The sequence below is a fragment of the Heliconius melpomene genome, chromosome 10, assembly GCF_056956725.1.
Source record: "Heliconius melpomene rosina isolate 202511_hmr_F chromosome 10, ASM5695672v1, whole genome shotgun sequence".
Lineage (NCBI taxonomy): Eukaryota > Metazoa > Arthropoda > Insecta > Lepidoptera > Nymphalidae > Heliconius > Heliconius melpomene.
Window position 1 is genome coordinate 12,519,972 of NC_140398.1, and position 23,747 is coordinate 12,543,718.

General features: G+C 29.9%; 1 protein-coding gene across 9 annotated transcripts in view; it reads right to left on the minus strand.

Annotated features, from left to right (window-relative positions):
* Positions 1 to 41: 41 nt before the first annotated feature.
* The window catches only part of KCNQ (KCNQ potassium channel), a 37,971-nt gene continuing 14,265 nt past the window's right edge, over positions 42 to 23,747 (minus strand). For 2 of the 9 annotated variants that reach the window (XM_085192061.1, XM_085192059.1), the window contains 8 exons: positions 22,572 to 22,723; positions 17,440 to 17,538; positions 11,719 to 11,789; positions 9,190 to 9,317; positions 8,136 to 8,232; positions 7,362 to 7,663; positions 7,054 to 7,160; positions 42 to 4,767 (listed from right to left, as the gene is read on the minus strand). In XM_085192061.1, coding sequence (XP_085048187.1) covers positions 4,514 to 4,767; positions 7,054 to 7,160; positions 7,362 to 7,663; positions 8,136 to 8,232; positions 9,190 to 9,317; positions 11,719 to 11,789; positions 17,440 to 17,538; positions 22,572 to 22,723 — 1,210 coding nt within the window. In that variant the 3' untranslated portion in view covers positions 42 to 4,513. Of the gene's footprint in view, positions 4,768 to 5,563; positions 5,679 to 7,053; positions 7,161 to 7,361; positions 7,664 to 8,135; positions 8,233 to 9,189; positions 9,318 to 10,171; positions 10,300 to 11,718; positions 11,790 to 17,439; positions 17,539 to 22,571; positions 22,724 to 23,747 lie in introns of all 9 variants that reach the window. The other 7 variants (XR_014878369.1, XR_014878370.1, XM_085192064.1 and 4 more) reach the window with 7 other exon arrangements.

Below are 23,747 nucleotides of genomic sequence, written 5' to 3' on the forward strand. Positions count from 1 at the left end.
TAATTTAACTAGCAGGTATCTTCGAGTAATAAAGTATTAGAGACTATTAATAATTTTATTTTAAAATACTGAATATATAACAATTCCAAACATAAAATTAATAAAATGCTTAACTAAATAACAATAATAAATAATATAACAAACAAAATAAATTATATAATTTTATACACAAATAATATATCTACGCGCTACATTGTCTTAAGTTGTAAAGCAGCTAAATTTCAATAAGCATTGAAAATAGATTAATAGTTAGGAATTCTCTTTAACGTGTCGTAAATTATAATAACTTTTATGTACCTAATGGTACTAGGCTGATATTTAAGAGTAGGTAATCCTATTTGTACATTACCAGTATATTTACAGCGGGATATCGTTTTAAAGTGATTTTTCGCTATGTGCTACAAACAGTAACAAATTATTTTGTATTCTTTGATCATAGAATAGAAAATAAAATATTAATAGCTAGACAACAAATAGGCCAGCAATTTAGAAAGTAGAAATTATTTATGCTATATATATAAATATCAATTTTAAAATTAATTAGATACTTACAACTTTAACACTTTTGCGCATATAATTACTATCTTAGCAACTGTGAGGAACATAAACAAATACATAGTTAGGCTGCTTAAAATTAATTAAAAGCAAAATGCTAATTGGAAGTCTTTATAAATTATCTATATAAGGCCATGGTTATACTTATATATAAAAAGCGAGGCTAAATTTGGTGAAATAACATAGTGACTCTTAGTAATTTTTTTAATTCATGATTAAAATCAGGCACAGCTGAAGTATTTGAAATTAGATAACAATCACGATTTGTAAATAAATAAAACTTGACATGCTCGAGGCTGTAATGCGTTTTTGGGCTTAAAGTTGAAAAATAATGGAAAAATAATTATATAATATAAATATTACTAATGATTGTAGGTCACTAGTAATTGATTAAATATTATAGGTTCATTTTAATATGTAAATGTTGTCATTTCGTCACTAAGCACTTATAAGCATATAAAACCAATTCCTCATTTCGTACAGAGGTAGACAAATGTGTTAGTTGGTATGGACTTCTAAACGTGAACTATGTAATACATATATCAGTAGGCATATTATTACTATTAATAAACTTGGTTACAAAACAATTGTGTAGATAGGAATTAATACAAGCTACCTATATTACTTCGAAGAATAGTGCTTATCAGGACTAGGTACGAAAATTATTTGTCAGTAGGTATTGCGGTGTTCCTAATATTACAAGAAAACATTTTAAATATATTATAAAGTTATATTCAAACGATAAACTATTCTATATTTAATTTGTAAACTGTACAGAATGTTCTCCAATCATATTTTTGGAGTTCATATTATGTATAATTTTAAAACGAAGACATAGTTTGTCTCCAATATATTGGACCATGTAAGTCTATTGTAGATACTGAGTTGTTATCTAGTTTCGAAAAGCTTTCCTTTATATCTAGTATAAACATTTAGCTCAATTCAGCCTATACATACGTAGGCTGGACTAGGTCCCATTATAGCTGTTCATTTTAGATCTAGGCAAAAGCCTTAAAATTTATGACACCAGAGTAAAACTGGCCGCGTGATGTAACTCTATATTTTACTTAGGTATATAAATTAATTACTTATAATAACTATTACTTTGAATGTCAGGCAAATGTTTACCCTGCTTTTTTAAGAAATGTGTCTTCCAAAATCTTCTAAAATTGGTTCATGGTAAGGAGTTCCATTCCAGAAAGTATTTAAGCTCGTATAAGAAAAATGTGAATAATAGTAGATATTTTCTAAGTTAAGCTACAATGATTTAATAAGAAAGATAAATATCTAATAACAATAAAAATCATAAAATTTTATACAGGAAATCAGTTTTCTTAGGTTTTTAAGGTAGGTAAGTAGGTGCTTATAATACATTTTGAATAAGTAGTGGTTTAAAATATTTAGAAACACTATCTTTTATTTCACTAAATTCGCATCTGACGTGTTATTTACATATGACTGGCAATGCATTCTAAATGAAAATAATTATAGGTAATTGAAATAATTAATAAATATTCTATTACAATAATAAATGCTGGGCGCGTTTATATTACAATAATAAATGCTGGGTGCATTTACTATTGTAAATGCTATACCTACCCAAAACAATGTTTTTTGGTTTTTGTCTGTTTATCTGTGCGTTTGTTAACATTAATCTCAGGAACAGCTAAACCGATTTAAATAAAGTTTTCAATATCGGATTCTGGCAAGCTTCGATTTACATTTAGTGTTGCTTTACATTTGTTGTTTTATAAATAAATTAATAAATCAATTACAATTGGTTTATAAATAAAAACCTTAAAGATTCAAAGGTAAAGCAGGTGATATTCAATCTACGACTGAGTGAGTCCTACTATACGACATTGACAAAAAAATAATATCGGTAGGTAGATGTATAATAAATTAGCAAAGTAAAGAAGCTTGATTGAGAGGAACTAAACAGGCTTGCCAGGACACATGAGATATACGTCATTTTTAAGGAGAAATGTATTCCAAATGTATTGCTAGAAAAATACCTGACTTTTTTAAAAAAGGCGATGATGAATTAGCAATACGGTGCGTTTGTATGCATCAATAGCACGTGCACTTTGGCGAATAGAAGTGAAAACTAGCAAAAAAACACACTCTTAGTGTAGCCTTTATGTTACCTATATCCAGCAATTTCATAGCTATCACCAATGTTTGCTTTATTATAATTTGCTAATTAAATTATTTAATTAATGTTGCTTTTTTTTTTAAAAAAAGTGAAAGTTCTTCACACTGTACCTACTAGATATTTAGTTTCTTTTTAGCTGATTGTGTTTATTTACAAATGATAACAAATTAACTCTTATAGTGTGGAAGGCACTGTTCACACAATTTTCTAGTAATAATTGTATAATAACATTTGCATAATAAGCGCTATAAATAATATCTAACTAATATGTATTTCTTATAATTTGTTATCTTATGTATTCAACGCCTAGAGTTGATTATTCTAACTTAAGTCTGTTTGTGTGAAAGTAAAAATATATAAATTAACATAAAACAGTTTCTAGAAAAACAAGTCATAGATAAACTATTATCGACAGAAAAAGTAGCGGACAGAATCAATAATATTCACATAATTTCTTTTCTTCTATAGAAACTGATTTCCTGTAAGTTTTTTTAATAGTATAACATACACAATGCAGTTTTTTTTACAGATAATTTATTTCCGATACAATGTGTAAAATATACATCGCATAAAAATTTAAGCCACGGTACTTTTTTTATTTTTAGCTGATTTGGCCTAGAGTAATTATAAGTCGTCTACATTTTTTGTTAGCAAAAGTGAAAAAAAATTAAAGAGGCTTTTTAAACTACGATTTTTGTTCGTGACATAGGGTATAAAATTGTAAACGTCCTTCATAAATATATTTTAACCAAAAGCAATTTTAGACCACCATCTTTAAGACGATAATAATTTTGAACTCTAACGTTTATGTTCGTTATCACTGAATAACATAATATTAAAGTTTAATTTAGTTTTTGTACTGAAAATGCGTTGATACTTTAATTTATATGCGTAATATACAACAATTATCCAATGTATAATAAGTCATATACGTTAATTAACATAAAGTTTTATAATAAAGTTACATTAATGACTTGACATACAGACTTAGTCCGATTTACATCACTATATTTTACAAGGTAAAATACTGCAGTTAAACTGAAATGGAAACATATCACAGTTCGTTTATTTATATAAATAAATAAGTTTGTGCTATTTCTTAAATAAATAAACATTACTAAATAAGAATTTCTTTTTAACCTTTTTCCAATAATATATTATTTGTGATTTTTATTTAATTTTGATGACGTCCTTTTTATATAAGGGTTTTTTTACTTGAAAAATGAACATTACAAATTAAATATTATTAACCTGAAACTATTAATAAATTTCTGCTATACAAAATAACAGAAAAGGAAGGTATTTTCATTTTTTTTGAACTGGTTTAGGCAACTGCGAGTTGAATAAGGATATACTCATTTCAAAGATCGAGACTGACATAATTATAGATTGTCTTAATATGTACATCTTATATATAGAGTTGTAGAGTTAAAAGCCTCATCTACAGGTATCGTAAGCTATTTATAAGCAATAGAGCATTTTATGTAGCGGAGTTATCTTATTTTTAAAAATATTATTATACATAATATAATTGTAACTTATTTATCATGTCTATATCGAGTCTTTGGTCTTTATTCAATATCTTAAACAAGTGGAATTGTTATCTTAACTTTACCACAGTAGTTATATCGTTGTACAATTAATAATACAGTCGCACAGCGCCATGTCGGTATGTTCACAAAGAGGCGCATCAAACATAAAAACAACTTGTAATGGAAAATGACAGTGTAGTTTTGTGCAATTTTTGTAAAATAGGACATTCAATACAATATGGTCATATAAAAGACAAATAAATGTAGTGTTTCAAACATCGGGCCGGAGTAAGTGAAGGTCGACAGCGACGTCTCGTCTCTGAGGACGTACGAGGCGCGGGGCACGCTCCGGGGCCGCGGCGTCGCCCAGCAGCGCCGCGTCCTCGGCGAGGGAGTCGCCCGAGCAGTACCCGCGCTCGTCACCCGCCTCGCCCTCGCACCACGACGGCGACCCCGAGCTGCCCGACCGCGTCCCGCCTGCCTCTGCTTCCGTCTCTACTTCTACAGAACAGCTCGCACATACCTCTGTAAAATATATGCTACTACAGACTGTTGTTTATCTTTAGGCACCCAATACAAAATTATTTCAAAAAATATGACCCAACCAGGAACTGTAAAAATTATTATGAAATACATATAGTTATTATTTCATATAAGTATAATAACATTATCTACCTACACATATGTATATTAAAATATCAATACAAATACATTAAATAAATCAAGAGAAAGAGTTATTAATAATAGAGTATTTCGTACATCCGTCAGTTACTCAGGTACAAATATTGCAAATTAAATATTATTAATATTCATTTTACTTAAACAACACATAATATTCCGCATGCAACTACGAAACTTTATTAAAAATTTTCTATTCTTTATTATTTTTAATATTTTTGAAAATATGTTTATATTAAAAAAGGAGGTACTTTTTTAATTAATTTTCAACATGCTTAAAGAAAAAAAACTTAAATAAAAATATTGAAAGTACCAATGTTTGATGTTATTGGTACCAACTAAACACTAACACAAATTTGGATTTAGGATAAATATTATAACAAATCAGGTTCAGCTCTATTTAAAAACGAGACTTTTACATAGCTAATACAACGATTAAAATCTTGTTTTTTTTTTTATTTAAGGAATATAATAAACAAATCATACAAAATACTAAGAAATGACAAGATGCGAAATGTGACAAATCTAAATACGACACCATCATTATGAGCATTCATGGGACAGGAGAGAATGGGAGGACATAGGGTATAGAGTCTATAATACGAGTACATTCCACACATCAAAACGGGATGACGGGACTCACGCAGCCGGCGGCGGCCGATAAGAATAGGGCTGTCCCAAGTTGTCAGTCAGAGAGATGTCGACGACGAATAGTCTTCATAAGATGCTGCAATTTTGTAATATTCGCATATTTATACCTATGGCAATGACGTTTAATTGGTTAAATACATTTCTTCGCTTGTTAATCATAACACCTTAGTATAATACAAACATTATGATTTGAATATTATATAAATACTATGCAGTTATCTTTATATAAAACTTTTATATCGAAGGAAAGATACAGGATTATAATGTACATCCTTAATAAATAGTTTATTAGTGCCAAAATATTTTTTTATCATTATTATACGTAAGATTCTAATAAATTAATGAGTACACTAATCAAATACAGATAAAATATGTGCATAGATTTTTTCACATGAATAGCGTCGATTTATCTGCCTCTATGTTTCAAACGTATGCTGTAATGAATAGAATGGGTCGCTTCATGAATTTTAATATAACCTTATGAAATATGAGAATAATGTAGAACTCGGCTCAATAAAAAGAAATACTGAAAATGTAGATGAGTTTTATTATTGAATGGTTCGCATATAATACTAGAATTGTATAAAATCATTACTTCATATTTATTAAAACATTAGAGAATTTAAATTTCATATAAATATACAAATGACATAATTATTTTATTGATAGGTGAGCCCAAGCGGGGATTTCGGGATTTACTAAAGTTGCCTATATTCCTCTCTGCTTGATTCTATTCCTCCCTCACTCTTTCTCTATCTATTACTCTCTCACTTATCGACGAATATGATAATTAAAAAAATATTCAAGAAAAAATATTGTTTATAATTATTTTCTTATAAATACAAATATTTTACTTCAAACATACTCTTCTATTTACATGCTTTTTCTTGAGCTTTTCAATTGATTATGATCAATGGTTAAAAAAAATATTGAATACTTATATTAGGCAAGTCCCTTCAGATAATCGTCAGATTATGTGTATATCATTTAATTTTTTCATTTTAACCCTTACGTACGACTACTTCCATCATGGAAACAATCAGAACAACATATGGATGATACTAATTACTGAGGCGCTCAAGTGTATCTGTATATAATTATATATAATATAAATAATATAATATAGTTTGTATTGTTTATAAAGTTTTTTTTACGTTTTTGAAAATCTATATCCGCTCCCCTCACCGATATATATTATTTCTTTTTATTATCCAAGCTTTGTAACCCAATAGCTCTCGATGACGCTTGAGTAAATCCCGATTTAGCATCGTGGGCTCTCCTACTATAGTAAAAAAACTTATACTGTAAGCATCTATATTTATATTAGATAATGTTAAAGATTTGGCTACAAGCGTTTATCTTTGAGAAATCAATTCATTTTATGTTTTATGCAAGTAGCTATTATGTTCAGCATGAGAGTAAGATATCTAGGAATAGTTGAGTTTTAAGCAGCTCAAATTTTACACAAGACGTTGCAAATACCTGAACTGTCTGTCGCTAAGCGTGGTGGTGTATCTCCTCGATCGGTTGGTACTACTATAACCACCTCGTCATCTCTAGGAGACTCGCCACAGCGACTTGAGGAGGTTCTAAAATAAATTGTTAGTGCAATAAATAAATATTCATCAAATGACCAATGTGTATATTATATACATATATACAACAAATGAAAAATATATTTTTTCCTAACAATGTCTTAAATAATTTGCTATAAAAACATTTATATTATTTTATTTATATCCAAATGTCTATACTGGCTAGATTAATAGGCTAGGCTAATAAATTCTTACTTGACTATAACTTTCTTTCGCATAAATCTAGTGCCTAAATCCGAATAACCTCGATTCATGGGCCGTTTTAATGTTATCGGTTGTGCTGATGCCGGGATAGGCTGTTCAAAGCTTCGAGAAACTGGTGAATTTGGTTCGGAGCATTGTTTTTCAGTCAATGCTGGGCGTGCTCTCAGTTGTAGAGTTCCTGATGCTCCGCTTTCTGCCCCCCCGCTATATCCGTTATCGATTCTACGCATACAACGTCGGTCTTCTTCGTACATTTCTAATAAATGGTCCAACTTACTCTCTATATCATCTACCTGCAAAAAAAAAATTAAAAGCAGAAGTAATAAAACAATTATTGAAAAATTATTATTATAAAGATTGAGGTTCCAGGTTGAAATTTTATAAAAATACTTATATTTTACTGGTATATAAAGTCTTGTGCAAAATATACTGTTCGCTTTATTTTAAGTCACACACTCATGGGCCAAAAAGATTCATTTAAAGCTATTTGCAGCATGTAGTTCATCTTTGTAGTTTAGACTACCCAAATCTTAAAATAGAGTTTGTTAATGTTTTGGGGCATTTTATTTTATTTTCTGCGATTGATTGATTGGACAAAAAATTGTTAATTATTAACCTTGCACTTACAAAACTCAACATTGAATAGTATATTGAGTAACGACTAGGTGGTGAAAAATTAATCTCACTCGCAATACTTGGAACTTAACTTATACATAAATTTAAATAAAAATGATTAAAATTTAAAAGCATATGTTATTTACTTACTTGTCTTTCAATTTTAACTACTCTGGAAGCAAGACTAATTTTAGATGCGTAAACATCTTTAGCCTTTGAACCTTGCTTGCCAAGAATTTGGTCTAACCTGTGAAGATTAACAATAGTAAACTTAAATAATTATTAAGTATGACATGTGGAATGCTTAGAAAACAGTATTAAATTGAGTAATTATGAAATTTGAAGTGAGTGAACGTGAAAATATTGCCAATAATAACATTTAGTTTACGTTCGTATGCCAAAACTAATCATAAAACAAGAGCTCCTTGAAAAGCGGATTTCACTCTAATAAGAAAACAACAACAGATCTAGAAATAAATTTTAGTTTTGTATAAATTTAAAGTACAATTCGATGTAGGTATAACATAATATGTAACGATCGATTTAGAGTGTTTTTCTATATTTTCTACACAGTAAGCAAAAATAATTTTATTTCTCAAAAACTAAAATGTTAATATTTTCACGTACTTATAAAAGTATAAGATATTATTTTTAATCTAAATAAATAATAAATTATAAATAAATATTAATAATTACAATCGTCCAAAAGAAGATGTGATAGAGAAATAAAAGTATAAATGAAGGTGTAATTATAATGTAGTGAACTCGTGTTTGTAAGTCTATAAGCTGTACATAGAACAAGCGTAATGACGAAATTGCGTTTACTAAAAAAGTTAAAAGGAAAAAATATGCACTAGAAAAATTTAAGAAAATATTGCTGAACACTGTATTAGTGATATACCTATACAATTTAAAACATAAGTAGGAACAAACAACAAACAAACGTTTTCCTTTTTTTGTAAGATTATAAAAATAAATATATATTTTTAGTAATTTTTGAAGTTTTATTTATATTATACAATATTATAATTGGATAGATAAAAATAAAATAGGTTTAATTGTTCTGAAGAAGTAAATTACAGAGAGCATAATCTTTAAATTATGTTTTAATTTTATAGTAAAATTGAATATCATATAAAAATTGAAGATGCACAATTAGCTCTTCAGATTTGATTGTTTGCATTTCTTTGTTTTATCATCTCACCTGTACTGAAGGTTCTTTGTTCGGTTTAGTAGATCTGCGTGTCCCGAAGAGTATTGTTCTATCACATCTTTCACGTCGTAAGGTTTCAAGGCTTCTCTAAATCTCTTGCGTGCGACAAAATACTTGAGCTATACAGGAATAAGAAATCCTCATATCGAATTTAGTTGTTGGGAGTGATCCTAAATACGGAAATTCCTTATAATAATTTATCGCGTGAATTTTCAACATCATAAGTATATATTATATCAAAGTACATATAATATTTTTTCCTTAAATTTACGTTTCTCGTTAACATATAAGCCACGCATAAAAATTAACATATTTCAGTATTATATTATGTTTGTGCCTACTTACAATTCAGAATACTTTTTTTGAATAGGTATAGTTTAACAAGGTAATATCCATGCGCAGGAAAACAATGAACACGATGTAAATAACAAATGATTAAGATCATAGAAATGATTTCTACCTATATGAAAAACATTTATTTAAATTCCTTTATACAAACACGAATTACTATGCACTTACGCCACTGAAAATATTCTATTACCGAAAAATAAACCACTGCTCGGATTATTATTTCATTATTATGTGAGATTTTTGAACTTGCATTTTCTAGGAAGATTTTCAGCGGTGTCACACTCTACGTCAATAAACTACTTTGAAGTTTTAGAATCAGAATTTGAGCAAAATCCTCTACAAAAGATACGAACAAGTGTATAGTCCAGACGAGAAAAAAGTAAGTAGAAATAGGAAAGTCAAAGTGCCAAGTCGCGTATGGTTGCTGGTAGTGATCAGATAGGGGGCTAAATCTATACGGATAAGCGAAATAGTATTTTAAAATCAATAGTGTTATAATATAGATAGATACGTAATATTTTTTATATTGAGTTTATTAGTGACGAGCATTAGGTTATTGATTTCATACACTAGTCGAATATACGTACAGATATAAAATACTGAGAACCCTTGATTGTACTACCTAGTCTGGACGTTTTTCACTCGCCCCAGCAGATCGACGTGCCCCGCGGAATATTGTTCAATTACATCCTTTACGTCGTAGGGTTTTAATGCTTCCTTAAATTTACGTCGAGCCACAAAATACTTCATCTGTCAGAATTCCAAAATCTAAGTCAATTGTTGTTCATTGCCGTAACCGATGCAATGTTCTTTACCATTGATGATTATATTCTAAATTAATGAATTTATTTTTAAATGAATATATTTATTTTATCTAAATGATAATAAAAAAATACTTAATTAATACTTCTGAAAAGAATTATAATACGATCACATTGGATGGATAGTTTATCGACAGTGTCTTAGAGATGCAGGATTGTTTAGATAAAACTGTAAACTAATTTTAAAACATCTGGCGTAAAAACGCTAATGAAAACAGTCGCAATACTGGTCGCGAGATGAGGCGTAAAAAGTGTGTGGATATATGAAAGCTGTCACATAATCCAACAGCTGAAGTAAAGAAAAGCAAGGTCAAGTCAAACAAAATTTGGACATTGTAAACAGCTAAATAATTCAAGGCGACTCGATGACTGCTTCATTTTGCTCCTTCACCCATCTAATCAATTATGTAAAGGTCAGGAGGTGAACTGGGTTCTCTTTACCCCAGAACCGGCTTTTTAATACTGGATTTTACTGGAGTTACAGCTATTGTTTGAAACAATTACAAAAGAAAATCAGTTGCATTACTGAATATATAAGTATCTTATTTGGTTGAACATTAAAATTTAATGCAGTTTTTATTGCTTTTAAGCTTAGGTTCGTACACATTTGTATAGATAATATCAGCAAAATATTAAAGAGACGTAAAGTCGGAACAATTTTATATTAAAAAACGATACGATTAGAAATTTAATTGCAAGTACCAGTAAGAATTAAAAGTATAAATGAGCAAGAAGTTACGTGTTATTTATATTACTGTTATTTGTTTCAAACTTGAAGCAATACAGTTATTATAATATTACTTACTATTTTTTTTGTGTTATAACGTAAACTTAAGTTTTTCATAATATTTTTTTATTAATTGAACTTTTAGTTTACCGCCTTTTAACCTCTTCAAGGTAAATTCAGTCCGCATATTTGGGATTATTACGTTCGTGCATTTTTCTTAATAATTTTTGCAAATAAATCAGTTCTTATAACTAATTGTACTGTAGTTTAATCCATAAAAAAATGTAGATATATACTCGTATATTAACAAATACGCGCTTAAATATTTATATACATACACATATAAAAATCAAAGTATAAATGAGGGAAATGTGTGCGAGATGTTTAGGGGAGAATTATATATTATATACAATATTAAAATTATAATGGATTTGAAAGCGCTTATCATAGTAAGTTTATCTGAACACTTGTTGGCAAACTCGTAAAATATAGTTTATTCTTTGCAGATCTAACGTTGGGATCGTCTCGCACACCTTTCCTCTAATATAGTGGTACATAGTACCTAATTGCACATTTTGCATTTACATATAAAAAAATGTGGGAATAAAAATCTGTACATACCTTTCTTATAAATCTTATTGCAGATTTGTGACGCGGTGTCAAGGTGACGCAACGCGGCTCCTCGTCCTCGTCTGCATCAAAACGTAATATTCAATTAAAGTTCTGAAACAAGATAATGGACTTGGAACGGAGCGGCGCGGACGGATGGCGCGCGGGTGCCTGTGGACTCTTGTAATATAGATGTTCGTTAAAACTTTACTCAACTTTATATAACTTTATTGCATTATTAGCACTACACAATTTTTTTATTCAATGGTGAATTGCAATTGAAGGGTTAATGATATAATTGAAAGCTTAGTCAATAGCTTTTTATCATTATTTTACCTATAGCAACAGCATTTATATAGGCATTATATAATTATCTAATTTCACTTATTACCTTTGTATACTTATATTTGATAATCTACAATGTATTCAGAAATGCTAAACCGATTTGTAGTTAATTGGAATATTTATATAAAAAACTCAGAATATCTTATCTATATGAGCAAATAGAAACTAAGCTTACTACTCAAATTTGTCAAAAAAAATATTCCATTATTAATTTACTACGTACAATTTTTTTTAGTATGTGCAATATTGCCCAATAATAACAGTTACTGTACTCTATGCATTTATTAACTAATCTTTCAAATATTCGCTCCTTCCATACTCACTCCGCTCGCTCGCTTCGCTCCTTCCATAGCCACTCATTCCTATAAAGTAGGGATGTTGCAGATTTCAACAAATATTATATGAAGACAAATATATAACACTTAATAAAACTTTCTTAAGAATGCAAAAATAAAGTAAAAATATATTTATTAAGTTTTAATTGACGATTTTTTAGGTATTCAATATATGAGATCCAAAATTAGCGCTTTATATTTAATTCAATATAATTTGCAAAACTAAATAATTCCTTCAACTTTATAGTAGTCCTTGGTTACGGATAGATTGAGGTGGCGTTTGCCTGTCAGTTGACATAATTATTATGTCAAACTATCGCCAACAACTTAATTATGTCGACTGACAGACGAATGCCACCTCAGTCTAGCCGTGGCCACGGGCTACTGTCCGTGTAGTGTTCCGAAATGTTGGGTTTCCAAAAATGTATAATACTAAATATACGCGATTAATCCGGTTAAATAGCTTCATTTAAAATATATAATAATCGCGAAAATCAAAGATCTTATTAAAAGAATGACATTTTAAAACATAGAAGAAGCTTTACCCTGGGATCCGGCCGTTGAATCCTGCATATACCAGTTTTCTTAATTAAACCTATATTAATGAATAATACATGATTAGTAGAACAGATTACACCTGGGTTGCCTGGAAGAATCCTGCCGCAATCACCTTTAATTACATTTTTTCGTAACTCGTTTTTGGAGAAAATTGCACCAATACGTTTTTTATATGAATCGCACATCATTTGAAAGATAATCCCATAAGGAATTGGAAAATTAAGGGTTGCCAGCTCTCAGTCTGCCGCAAGTCTAGGGTTGCCTGGTTTAAACATGTCACTAAATGTTAATAATTTGCACTCATGTGTTTTTTTAATGAATTATATATCAAATTAAAGCTTATTTTTTTCTGAACACTATAAAACAGGGTTGCCTGGAAAATTCCTGCCGCAAAACAGGGGTTGCCAGCGTTTGAAATATTTTATTCCGGTTCCGTTTGACTATGAGAATAGACGATGAAATGCGCGGCCTGCCTCATGTTTTAAAGTAAAATATTATATAATAGAAGGTCAATCTTAAAATCAATGTTTATTCTAATTGTTCACCTGTTAAATGATGATTTTAATCATATTAAGTACACGCAGAAAACTATTTAAAGATCATGGGGCAGAAGAAATCATCCTTATTTTTAAAGTAAAATAATGAATCTATAATATTGAGTCTTTGCAAAATCTATTTTCTAAATACTAATATTTATTTATTAATTTAAATTACCATTTTGAAACAATTAAATTATCTAGTTAAATAAATGTTTACAAATATTGATCTACTATAAACTATTAATATATATACATATACATCATGTTCCCTTAATATAATGAAGGGTGACCATTATTGCGGATATTTTTTTTATTAATTATATTGAACATTTCAATGAACTCTCTCTCTTCGTCCTCTACTTGTTTGATTTGACAAGGCTTGCCGCATTTTTTTTTTCTCACGCAGTTTTTAATAATTTGCATAGGAAAGAAATATATATAATAGAATTATAATAAACAAAACTAAGTTAGCAAAATAAATTCGAAGAAAATCCGACAGTAATGCCGACTAATAAACGCTATTTACGGTTTATGACCAAGAGTCGGCAAATATCAATTAGTTGGCTATTTTTTACTATAGATAAACATTTTGCGGCGCGATACAAAGCAAACCAAATGCAATAAAATTATTTTCGAAGATGTATTGTTTCTAAATGCAATGAAAGTGCAGATGGCCAAATGAGTTGTTTTTGAGCATATTACTTAGTTACTTACCTTTCGTTTTGGAGTAAAGACGTTTTTACTTGACAAAAATGAAGATGTGTTTTTTGTGCGGCAGGAGTGAAAATGTGATAGAATTTAACAAGGAATCTCTCCAAAAGTGTAAAATTATGTTATTGTTTCGCCAAAAAATGAATTTTAAATACAGTGACATTTTTTTAAATAGTGACACAATGCACAGTTATCATTTACAGTATTACAAAAAGTTCATTGTTTTAAAACAAAAATATAAAGAAGTATTTTTTAATTATTTTCTAATGCAAAACGTAAGTATACTTTAATATTTAATATTATATAGTTTAATAAAATGTAGACAATTGTGGCCGTGGGAGTTGCCTCAGTTTTGATTATACTAAGTTAGGGACATTAGTGAGTGATTACGCTTTATTATAATTATAAGAACAATTCTTTCAGACCTAAATACCTTAAAAACTATCAGCATAGACGGAGAAGTTCTTGCTAGCGACATTTTTTTATCTATATTTTTTAATAGTTTTTATTAGTTGAATAGTTTTCATTTACTTTGCAAAAACGTAAATAGTCGTACCAAAAAGATGGGCGCCATAGTTCTTTCTACGGATACGGACGGCGTTGTCAAATCAAACAAGCAGAGGGCGAAGAGAGAGAGAGAGATTGTTTATTGAAATGTAATTTTCCACATTTTCTTAATTAATAAAAAAAATATCCGCGATAATTGTCACCTCTTATTATATTAAGGAAACATGTTGTAATTAATACCTTATAGTAGATCGATATTTGTAAACATTTATTTAATTAGATAATTTAGTTGTTTTAAATAACCCTTTTATTTAACTAAATATTATTATTTATAAAATAAATTTTGCGAAGACTCAATATTATGGATTATTATTTTACTTGAAAAATAAGAATGATTTCATCTTTAAATAGTTTTCTGCGTGTACTTAATATGATTAAAATCATCATTTAACAGTTGAACAATTAGAATAAACATTGATTTTAAGATTGACCATCTATTATATAATATTTTACTTTAAAACATAAGGCAGACTGCGCATTTCATCGTCTATTCTCATAGTCAAACGGAACCGGAATAAAATATTTCAAACGCTGGCAACCCCTGTTTGCGGCAGGAATTTTCCAGGCAACCCTGTTTTATAGTGTTCAGAAAAAAATAAGCTTTAATTTGATATATAATTCATTAAAATAACACATGAGTGCAAATTATTAACATTTAGTGACATGTTTAAACCAGGCAACCCTAGACTTGCGGCAGACTGAGAGCTGGCAACCCTTAATTTTCCAATTCCTTATGGGATTATCTTTCAAATGATATGCGATTCATATAAAAAACGTATTGGTGCAATTTTCTCCAAAAACGAGTTACGAAAAAATGTAATTAAAGGTGATTGCGGCAGGATTCTTCCAGGCAACCCAGGTGTAATCTGTTCTACTAATCATGTATTATTCATCAATATAGGTTTAATTAAGAAAACTCGTATATGCAGGATTCAACGGCCGGATCCCAGTCTACTTGGTCATATTTTTTTATTGAAAAAAAATTGTTGCATTTATCGCCAGTAATTTCATTCTTCGTATAACTTTGCAAAATCAATAACATGCTTTCCGATTTAAACAATATTCAATTTGAAACACTTTCAAAGATGTTAAAATAAAAAAAATCTTAACTTTTTAATAAAGTAAGGCAGGCGGGCTTTATAAAAATAATTATAGAAAAATATAGGCCGTCGTCGTAGCGCATTCGTAGCGTGTCATAGTTGGATACCTACTTCGTGAGAACTATTTAATATTTTAATTTCCAGGCTCTACTATCAAAGCAAAACGCGGCGTTGATTTCCGCCACTCAACGCGCAATGCCTTAAGAATCCGGCTGAAAGTGGGTAACGGAAGTGTTTTAATGGGGAATTTAGTGTCTTAATACTAGGTTCCCTCATCTAATAAAAAAATATTACTTTGCTTTATTTAGTGAAGTCGGGTTTCATTTTATGCAATGAAATGTGCATTTTGCAGTTCCTTAACAGATGTTATAAATAAAGCTTTTATATCACCTATTTTTTAATTATCAATATTTATAATATTATCAATATTTATTTGTTAGATCTAGTTTAGAAGTCGGTTGGTTGGTTTAGAAGTCAGTGATCCTGACTGCTAAGTAGGCACTGTGTAGTTTGTACTTGAAATACAAATATCCATATATATATATATATATATATATATATATATATATATATATATAAATATTATTATATATATATATATATATAAATATTATTATATTTATTTTGGAAATGTGCAGAAATTATAGATGGTTTCTTATAGATGGATGCCACATCACACTTCAATTGAACAAAATCTTATGACATAAAATATTTTGTAAAATAAATGTTCTCATCGTTATTCATATTATTCCAATATATCGGAAATACTCTCTTGTTTCTATATATTTCCCAAGGAACCAACATCAACACGGATATGAAGCGGAATATTATAATAATTTACAATACATTTAACTAATTTATTTTGTCCCGAGACATATTAGAGTGTCGTTACATAGCATATAGACATAGGTTATATATGCGGCAAATAGTAATTCAAAAATGTATTTTTTAATAATAGTTAATTTGGAAGTATGTACTACAAGTAATTTAATAGAGTTTTATTCAATTACTATAAGTAATTTAACAAAAGTGATGTGTATTGCTATTTGCTAATCAATGAGAGTGGAATGTAAGAATTGGCTTAATAATCTTTATATAATTTACTATTACAATTTGCATAATTTGTACACTGATTACAACTACGTTACACATAATATGGACGTAGATAATTAGTTATTAACGAATTATAAAGCTCACAGCTACATTGATTATTGCTATTACGTGATATACTTGTATATTTTTGCATTAGGACTGAAGAATAATTATTAATGAAATTCTAATGATGTAAATAAATACCTAGAGAAGCATTAATGCAGCCTAAACTAAATTAAACAGATATAAATCAATTATGGTTAATTCATTAGTAATAGCAATATTAGTGAATATTTTAATCGATAATGTAATTAGGTGACTGAAAGTATAGATCTTATAAAATGAAATATGTTGCTACATTAATGTCGTTTAGCTCTTAACATTTAATGACTAAATCACTACACGTAAGCGAAAGAGAGAGTGTCATTAGACGAAGAAATTTTTGTTTTCATAGAAAGACAGTTATTTTTAGCCTCTTGCTCTTACCGTCAGAGTTTCTCTTGGAGAGCGCCGTTTCGGCCACCGAGTCCTCGCTGTATGAAGGGTTGATGGGTCGAGTGCGCCCAGAGCGGCCGCTCGTAGCGCCTGCCAACGCACACACGCTCACTTCAACACTGGGCCCATTTTTGTATGAAAACAACCTACTGATGACCCCAGTCCGTTTTCCAAATTTATAGGCTGACACTAATGTTAACCGAGATACAATGTAGGTCTTTACCTTGGTGTTCCTAAATTAACGTCATCCTGACAATACAAATCCTATCGCCCGTCTGCCTGTCAGTTCGCTTTGTACTATTATGCATCGAATAAATGTTAGTTCTGACTTTTGACACAGTTTCTAGCTGCCTTTTCATTTTGAATACAAATATTTGGTTCAAGATATAATATAAAATTATAACATTACTTTAGAAATACCTAACTTGGTAAACTTTAATTTTTTTCACTACAAAAACTACCATTTATTTAATTATTAAATTTTAATAAAAGCTTCATCTCATGTCGCATTATCATCTTAAGCCCTATAGTTATAAAATTGATAAGAAAATTGAATTAAGTAAGTACATGTATTTTTTTCATTTTGATGGTGGATCGTCATCATATCTAGAGTTGTTTTGGTACATATTATTCATTGTTTCTTTCACCTTTGTTATTTCGTCGTACTGCAGTAAAGAAACACCTAAATAATGAGGTCAATGCAGTGGTTGCCACTTAATGTCTAAGCAAACTATCGATCGATTTGATATCTCTTTCTTTCACAGGTGCTCGTAATGAGTAAAGTGAATAAGTTTTTAAAGTTGTAAATTTATAAGAAGGTTTGCACATATTGCATTCATTGAATCATTTCTCATTAATGGATATACGCTGGCCTGGCTGCCATTTATACCTGGACTGTAAACGGCAATATGTATTTTGTATTTAATTTGCAGTGTTCTAAATATAAATAAACAATTAAGATAATAACTAGTTGTAAAATAAACAATTAAGTTGTTGAAAATATAAGTACAAAATATATCAGCGCACTGTGCAATATCCTTTGAAGTGTACTTAATGTCGGACTGCACATAAAATGTGGCCGTAGTGGTAAGATTTATGAATGTAACCTATAGAGCCGTATCTGTAAGGTCAATACTTAACTTTAAGAAGCTTTTCTTTTTTATATCTTTTTAAGGTCTCTTAGAGCACAAAAAATCTTCTAATTCAATTCAATTAAAAGACAGTTTTTGGTGCATTAGAGTCGCACTTGATCGATTTTATCATTAAACTGTTTTATTTAGCTTAATTTCTTCGTAGGTCAAATCTAGAAATTAACATTTTACACCCTTCGTGTTGATCGATTGCCTTGAAGTTTGATATATGTATTCTTATAGTTTTGGTTACAATACAATAATATATAATTTACGGTATTACAAATCCAAAATGGCCGCCGCTACAAAATGGCAGATTTTATATACTTTTAAAACATCCTTGTTGTGGGCTTTTTAATGAAAGGTCTGGCTGGTTACACTATAACGATGATGGCCGCTGCAAAATGGCGGATTTCATATTTACCACGTTAATATTGATATCAATTGAAAGAGCTTGACTAGTAGAATACGGCACACTTAAAGCTTACGTAGTAGAGTATAATCATTGCAAGACTTGTGCATGTTGCGCGAGGAGTTAGACTGTAAATAAATATACATAGACAAAGAAACGTACAGTCACCGAATAAAAACTAATAATTGGAAAATGAATGAAGTCGATTTTATGAGCTAAATATTTAGCTAAGAATAATATAATAAAGAGTAGCTTGAATATTTATATTTTTTGTATTATTATTTACTGCACTTGATTTTTTTACTTAACTTATTACTACACGCAGTGGCGTAGCTAGGGGGGTGCGAGCGGTGCGGTCGCACCGGGCATCAACAGGAAAAGGGCATCAAAGTCGACGATTAGTGTGTGTTTTCTTTGTTTTTTAGACTTTATACCATTTTAAAGGGCATCAAGTCCTTTAAGCCGCACCGGGCATCAAAATAAAAGGGGCATCAAAGTCGACGATCACTTTGTTTTTTTTAGAACTCAACGTCGATGATTTCGTTTTTTTTTTAGAAGTCAACATTGACGATCGCTTCGTTTTTTTTAGAACTCAACGTCGATGATTTTGTTTTTTTTTTTTTAGAAGTTAAGGTTGATGATTACGTTTTTTTTTTTAGAAGTCATCAACAGGAAAGGGGCATCATGTCCCCCGAGCCGCACCGGGCAGCAAATACCCTAGCTACGCCACTGACTACACGTTTTTTGTTTTGTTTAGTTATTTGTTGGTTGTTTTGTTTTTGTTATATTGACGTTTTCGTTCTTAAAAATATGAGTGAACCTTAACTAAGCAACTTGAAAATATCAAAAATGTAAAATTATCAATAAAGGTTTGAGAGACTTTGTTTTCTTTGTATATTTTTTTATCTCAAGCCAAAATGAATAAACTATAGATAACTAACTATACAATAGAAAATATCTATCATAGAAAAAGATATTACAAACTTATTTGTAGTTCATTTCATACAATATAGGGGCATACATAGGGCCCGCAAATTTAAATTTGTCAACTTTATTTGCTACGTAATTAAAATCTATTAGGGCATTTCTCGGTGACCAAAAAATATAAATTTTTTAGAAGCGAGAACTTATAGTACAAAAAAAGGAAAAAAAAATCATGTTTTGCCTCATTGTCATGAGGCCAGCAAAATTAAGTTTGTCAACTTTTATAAGTTGTACTTCTCGTTGACCTACAATCCTAAAAGTGAGTGAGTCCGATTCATACTTGACCGGTGTTTTTTTAAAGTAATAACTTACTATCAATAAAGTGATATACGTAGTTGGCGTACCTGATAAAGCCGTGTTGTGTTGTTATTGTTATAAATTTTTTTTTTTTTTTATTTAATTTTGTTAACTTTAAGGTTCATATTATGCCTCCACTTTTTATATGCATTAAAATATTTTTTTATTATTCAAATAAACGAACATTTATATACTTGTACAGTGGACGAGGCGAAAGAGGTATGTAGAGACCGTAGCGTTTGGCGCTCTGTTCTCTCTGACTACCCCCCTAGGGATAAAGCATGAAGTTAAGTTAAGTTATTTATATAATTATTTAGTGTAGTAAACATAAATATGTTTTCTAAATCCAAATTGAAATGTTTATTATAACAATGTTATTAATTAAAAGTTTTCTAAGCAATACTATTGTTTATAATTCTCGTGCCATAGTTCACGTGCAGCAATTAGCTATTATAAAGCTGAGAGATTTCTTCCTTAATTACATGTTTGATAATGTTTAGGGTCTACACTCTATCAGTGTAGTGTCTTTGCTTAGTCAAATAATTTCACTCAAAAACTACTGAAAGAATTTAGAAGAAACTTTCCAGTTATACAGTTTATATATCAGAATAACAAATAGACTACATATTTATGTAAAGGCTTTGTATAATTTGCCTATAAAATCAGTCGGGCGAAACCGCGTTTAGGTCGCTAGAATTGTAATATTTACTAATTTTGTCCCTCTACGGTATATCTTTTTAATTTGAGAGATATATATATACTTTTGAAGTATTTAAATTTGTATAAAAATAAATATATATTCTCCGCTTGCCTGTTTTATTAAATAAGACATAATAGACGTTGTAGAGACAGGCAGACAGCAGACATTTTATTTTTAAAGAATATGATTTTACGATATTTCAATTATTTATTAAAAAGTTAGGTATATTTTTATGATCATCATCTTTTTGACATCGTCAATTATTATACATGTCTCCTATATATAACTAAACGCATGCATAACAAATGCAAAGCAGTGTCAATATTTAGTCAAATTTTATATTTTATAAATCTTATCGAACTAAAAATATAAGCTTAAAAGGAAGCCATTCCAGTTACTTAAGGTACACTAAATCGCTTTGTATATTTAAGAAAATGAATGTGTAGACCGCGCACTATACTATAAGAATGCAGTTTATGCATTCCAAACCTTAACGACAGGACTACCCTTAGCATTTACGCGGAAGCGATTGAGATTTTAGAAGCCACCTGTCAAATAAACGAAGTATCTGAAGCTTCTCTTTGCAAGTCTTATTGTAGATTCAAAGCGGTATTTGAACTACGCGGGTGCAGGTTTATTTTAAAAAAAGTGAAAAAAAGAAAGGAATAGAAGGTAGAATATGAGCAATCGTGTCTTGAGCTAAAGACGCAGCCATTATCGCCGGAAGTCGAATATTTTCTCCGGTATCAATGGAGCTACGTCGATAATATATTCGCTTTTCGTGTATTCACATTTCTGAAAAGGTTTTACTAATAAGAATTAATAAGAAACGCAGCAAAGTTTATCGACTGTAACTGTCATGCCATAGTGCCGTCTAAAAGATGAAGAATAGAACCTTGAAAGCAGCTTTTCCAACAATGCAGTAGACAACACGCATGGTCCCCGCTCGACGTACGATTATCTATGAAACAGGGCAATATTATATCACGCTCTATTCCAGTAACAAAATAAAAACAATTGTAGAGCTCTGTATGTAGTTTATATCGCGAGCGAAACTGTTGCTCCTGTTCGTGTCTACCTTCGTCAATTGAAAAGTATTAGTAGAGCACTGGAATACATCGTCGTAGTGTTATTGTTTAGAGGTATGATTGATTGGATAGGTTATGCCGCGTGTATCATTGTTTTTCATAGGTTTGTATAAAAGAAAAATGTAAATTTGGATAATGGTCGTTGAATCGTATTATAATAACAAACTGGGTTAATTATTTTAACATAATTTAGTATGCTTCCTGTATTTCGGTGATTATTAATCAAATACAAAAAAATACAAACACAAAAATTACTCTTATCTACATAAGAACCCGTAGAATATTTGTATAAGTTAAAAGTAAATTCTTTTAAGTATTAAAATTATGAAGTAAGCGTATAAGTAGATATAAGTGGTTTAAAATATTTTAGTTGATTGTTTTATGTGAAGATGTTAGAAAGACGGTAAAATATTGTTAAAAAAATTGTGTAAGCTTAATAATGGTTATCTATTTGAATCAGTGGACACGTTTGTCGTCAGTCGTAACTGATTAAAATAACGTTAAAAGCTTACCAAGGTTCTCTGCACTAGCATTGACGTCGTATCGATGCGCTGGCTTGGAGTGCGGCGCGGGGGAGTGCAGAGAGGTACTCTTGTGACGGCGTATCGTCGGCAGTCGCGATACAAAGGACGCGTTGTTCTTGAATGACGCGCTCATAACTCGACTGTTCAACAAAAACAACTATCAATCATTTTTAGAGAAATTGTTTTAAAAACACCTTACGACTACTTTAATTTTTTTTTATTTATGAGTATTTTTATGCGATAGACTTTGATCGTATGTCTTTTTGTACCTGTATTTTTCCTAATGAAATTGTGGCTTGTGAATGAATTATTAACTCAGTAAATTAAATATGGCTAGAAGAGTCCTCATCAATGTCAAATGGAAGTTACTGTATTTGAAGGACTGGAAGATCCTTTATAACGCAACTACGAATACTTCAACTTATCAGTTAGATGCAAAAGGAAATCGTTAGGAATTGTCAAGATTTGTTAAAAAAAGCGTGAAGCAGCTTTTTTTGTACTAAACCCAATAATTTATATAAAAAAACTACCGAGTTTTACTTTCGACAGAATCATAAATCCTTGCATCCAAAGGACGTTATACTAAATTTGTTTTCGATAATATAATGGAAATCATAAAGTGCTCTGCAAAAAGATAATGACATTCGTATAGATTGATCGGTTTATATGTAAGTGGGTAGTTTGGGACATCACAGATTACTGTTAACGCTGACAATTGGGACTTACGAGGGTGAAGTACAGCCAGTATGAAAAAAAATATTACAAAATAACTTAATGCATAATATTTTTACAATCAGTTTTTCATGTTATGTATTATATTTTTAAACAAAAAATATATCTTGACTTGATATTCAAATTGTGGCTTTCTTAAATGAAAAATAAGAGTTGGAACACATTAATACAAAAAGTTCTGAGTTGATGACTGAAGCATATTCATGAGGATATTATACGTAGATATAAAAGCTGTATATTTTTCGAGAAGCGTTGACTGAATTTTCTACGTTGCGGTAAATGTAAGTCAAGTTGTAAAATGGGATTTGACGGCTACAGCAAACTTTAAAATATTATTTCAACAGGCACCAATTAACGTCCTTTGATGTCAATTTATGATAAAGTAGGTAAATCATTCAATGTAATATAATGTTTATGAAAAGAATAAAATAT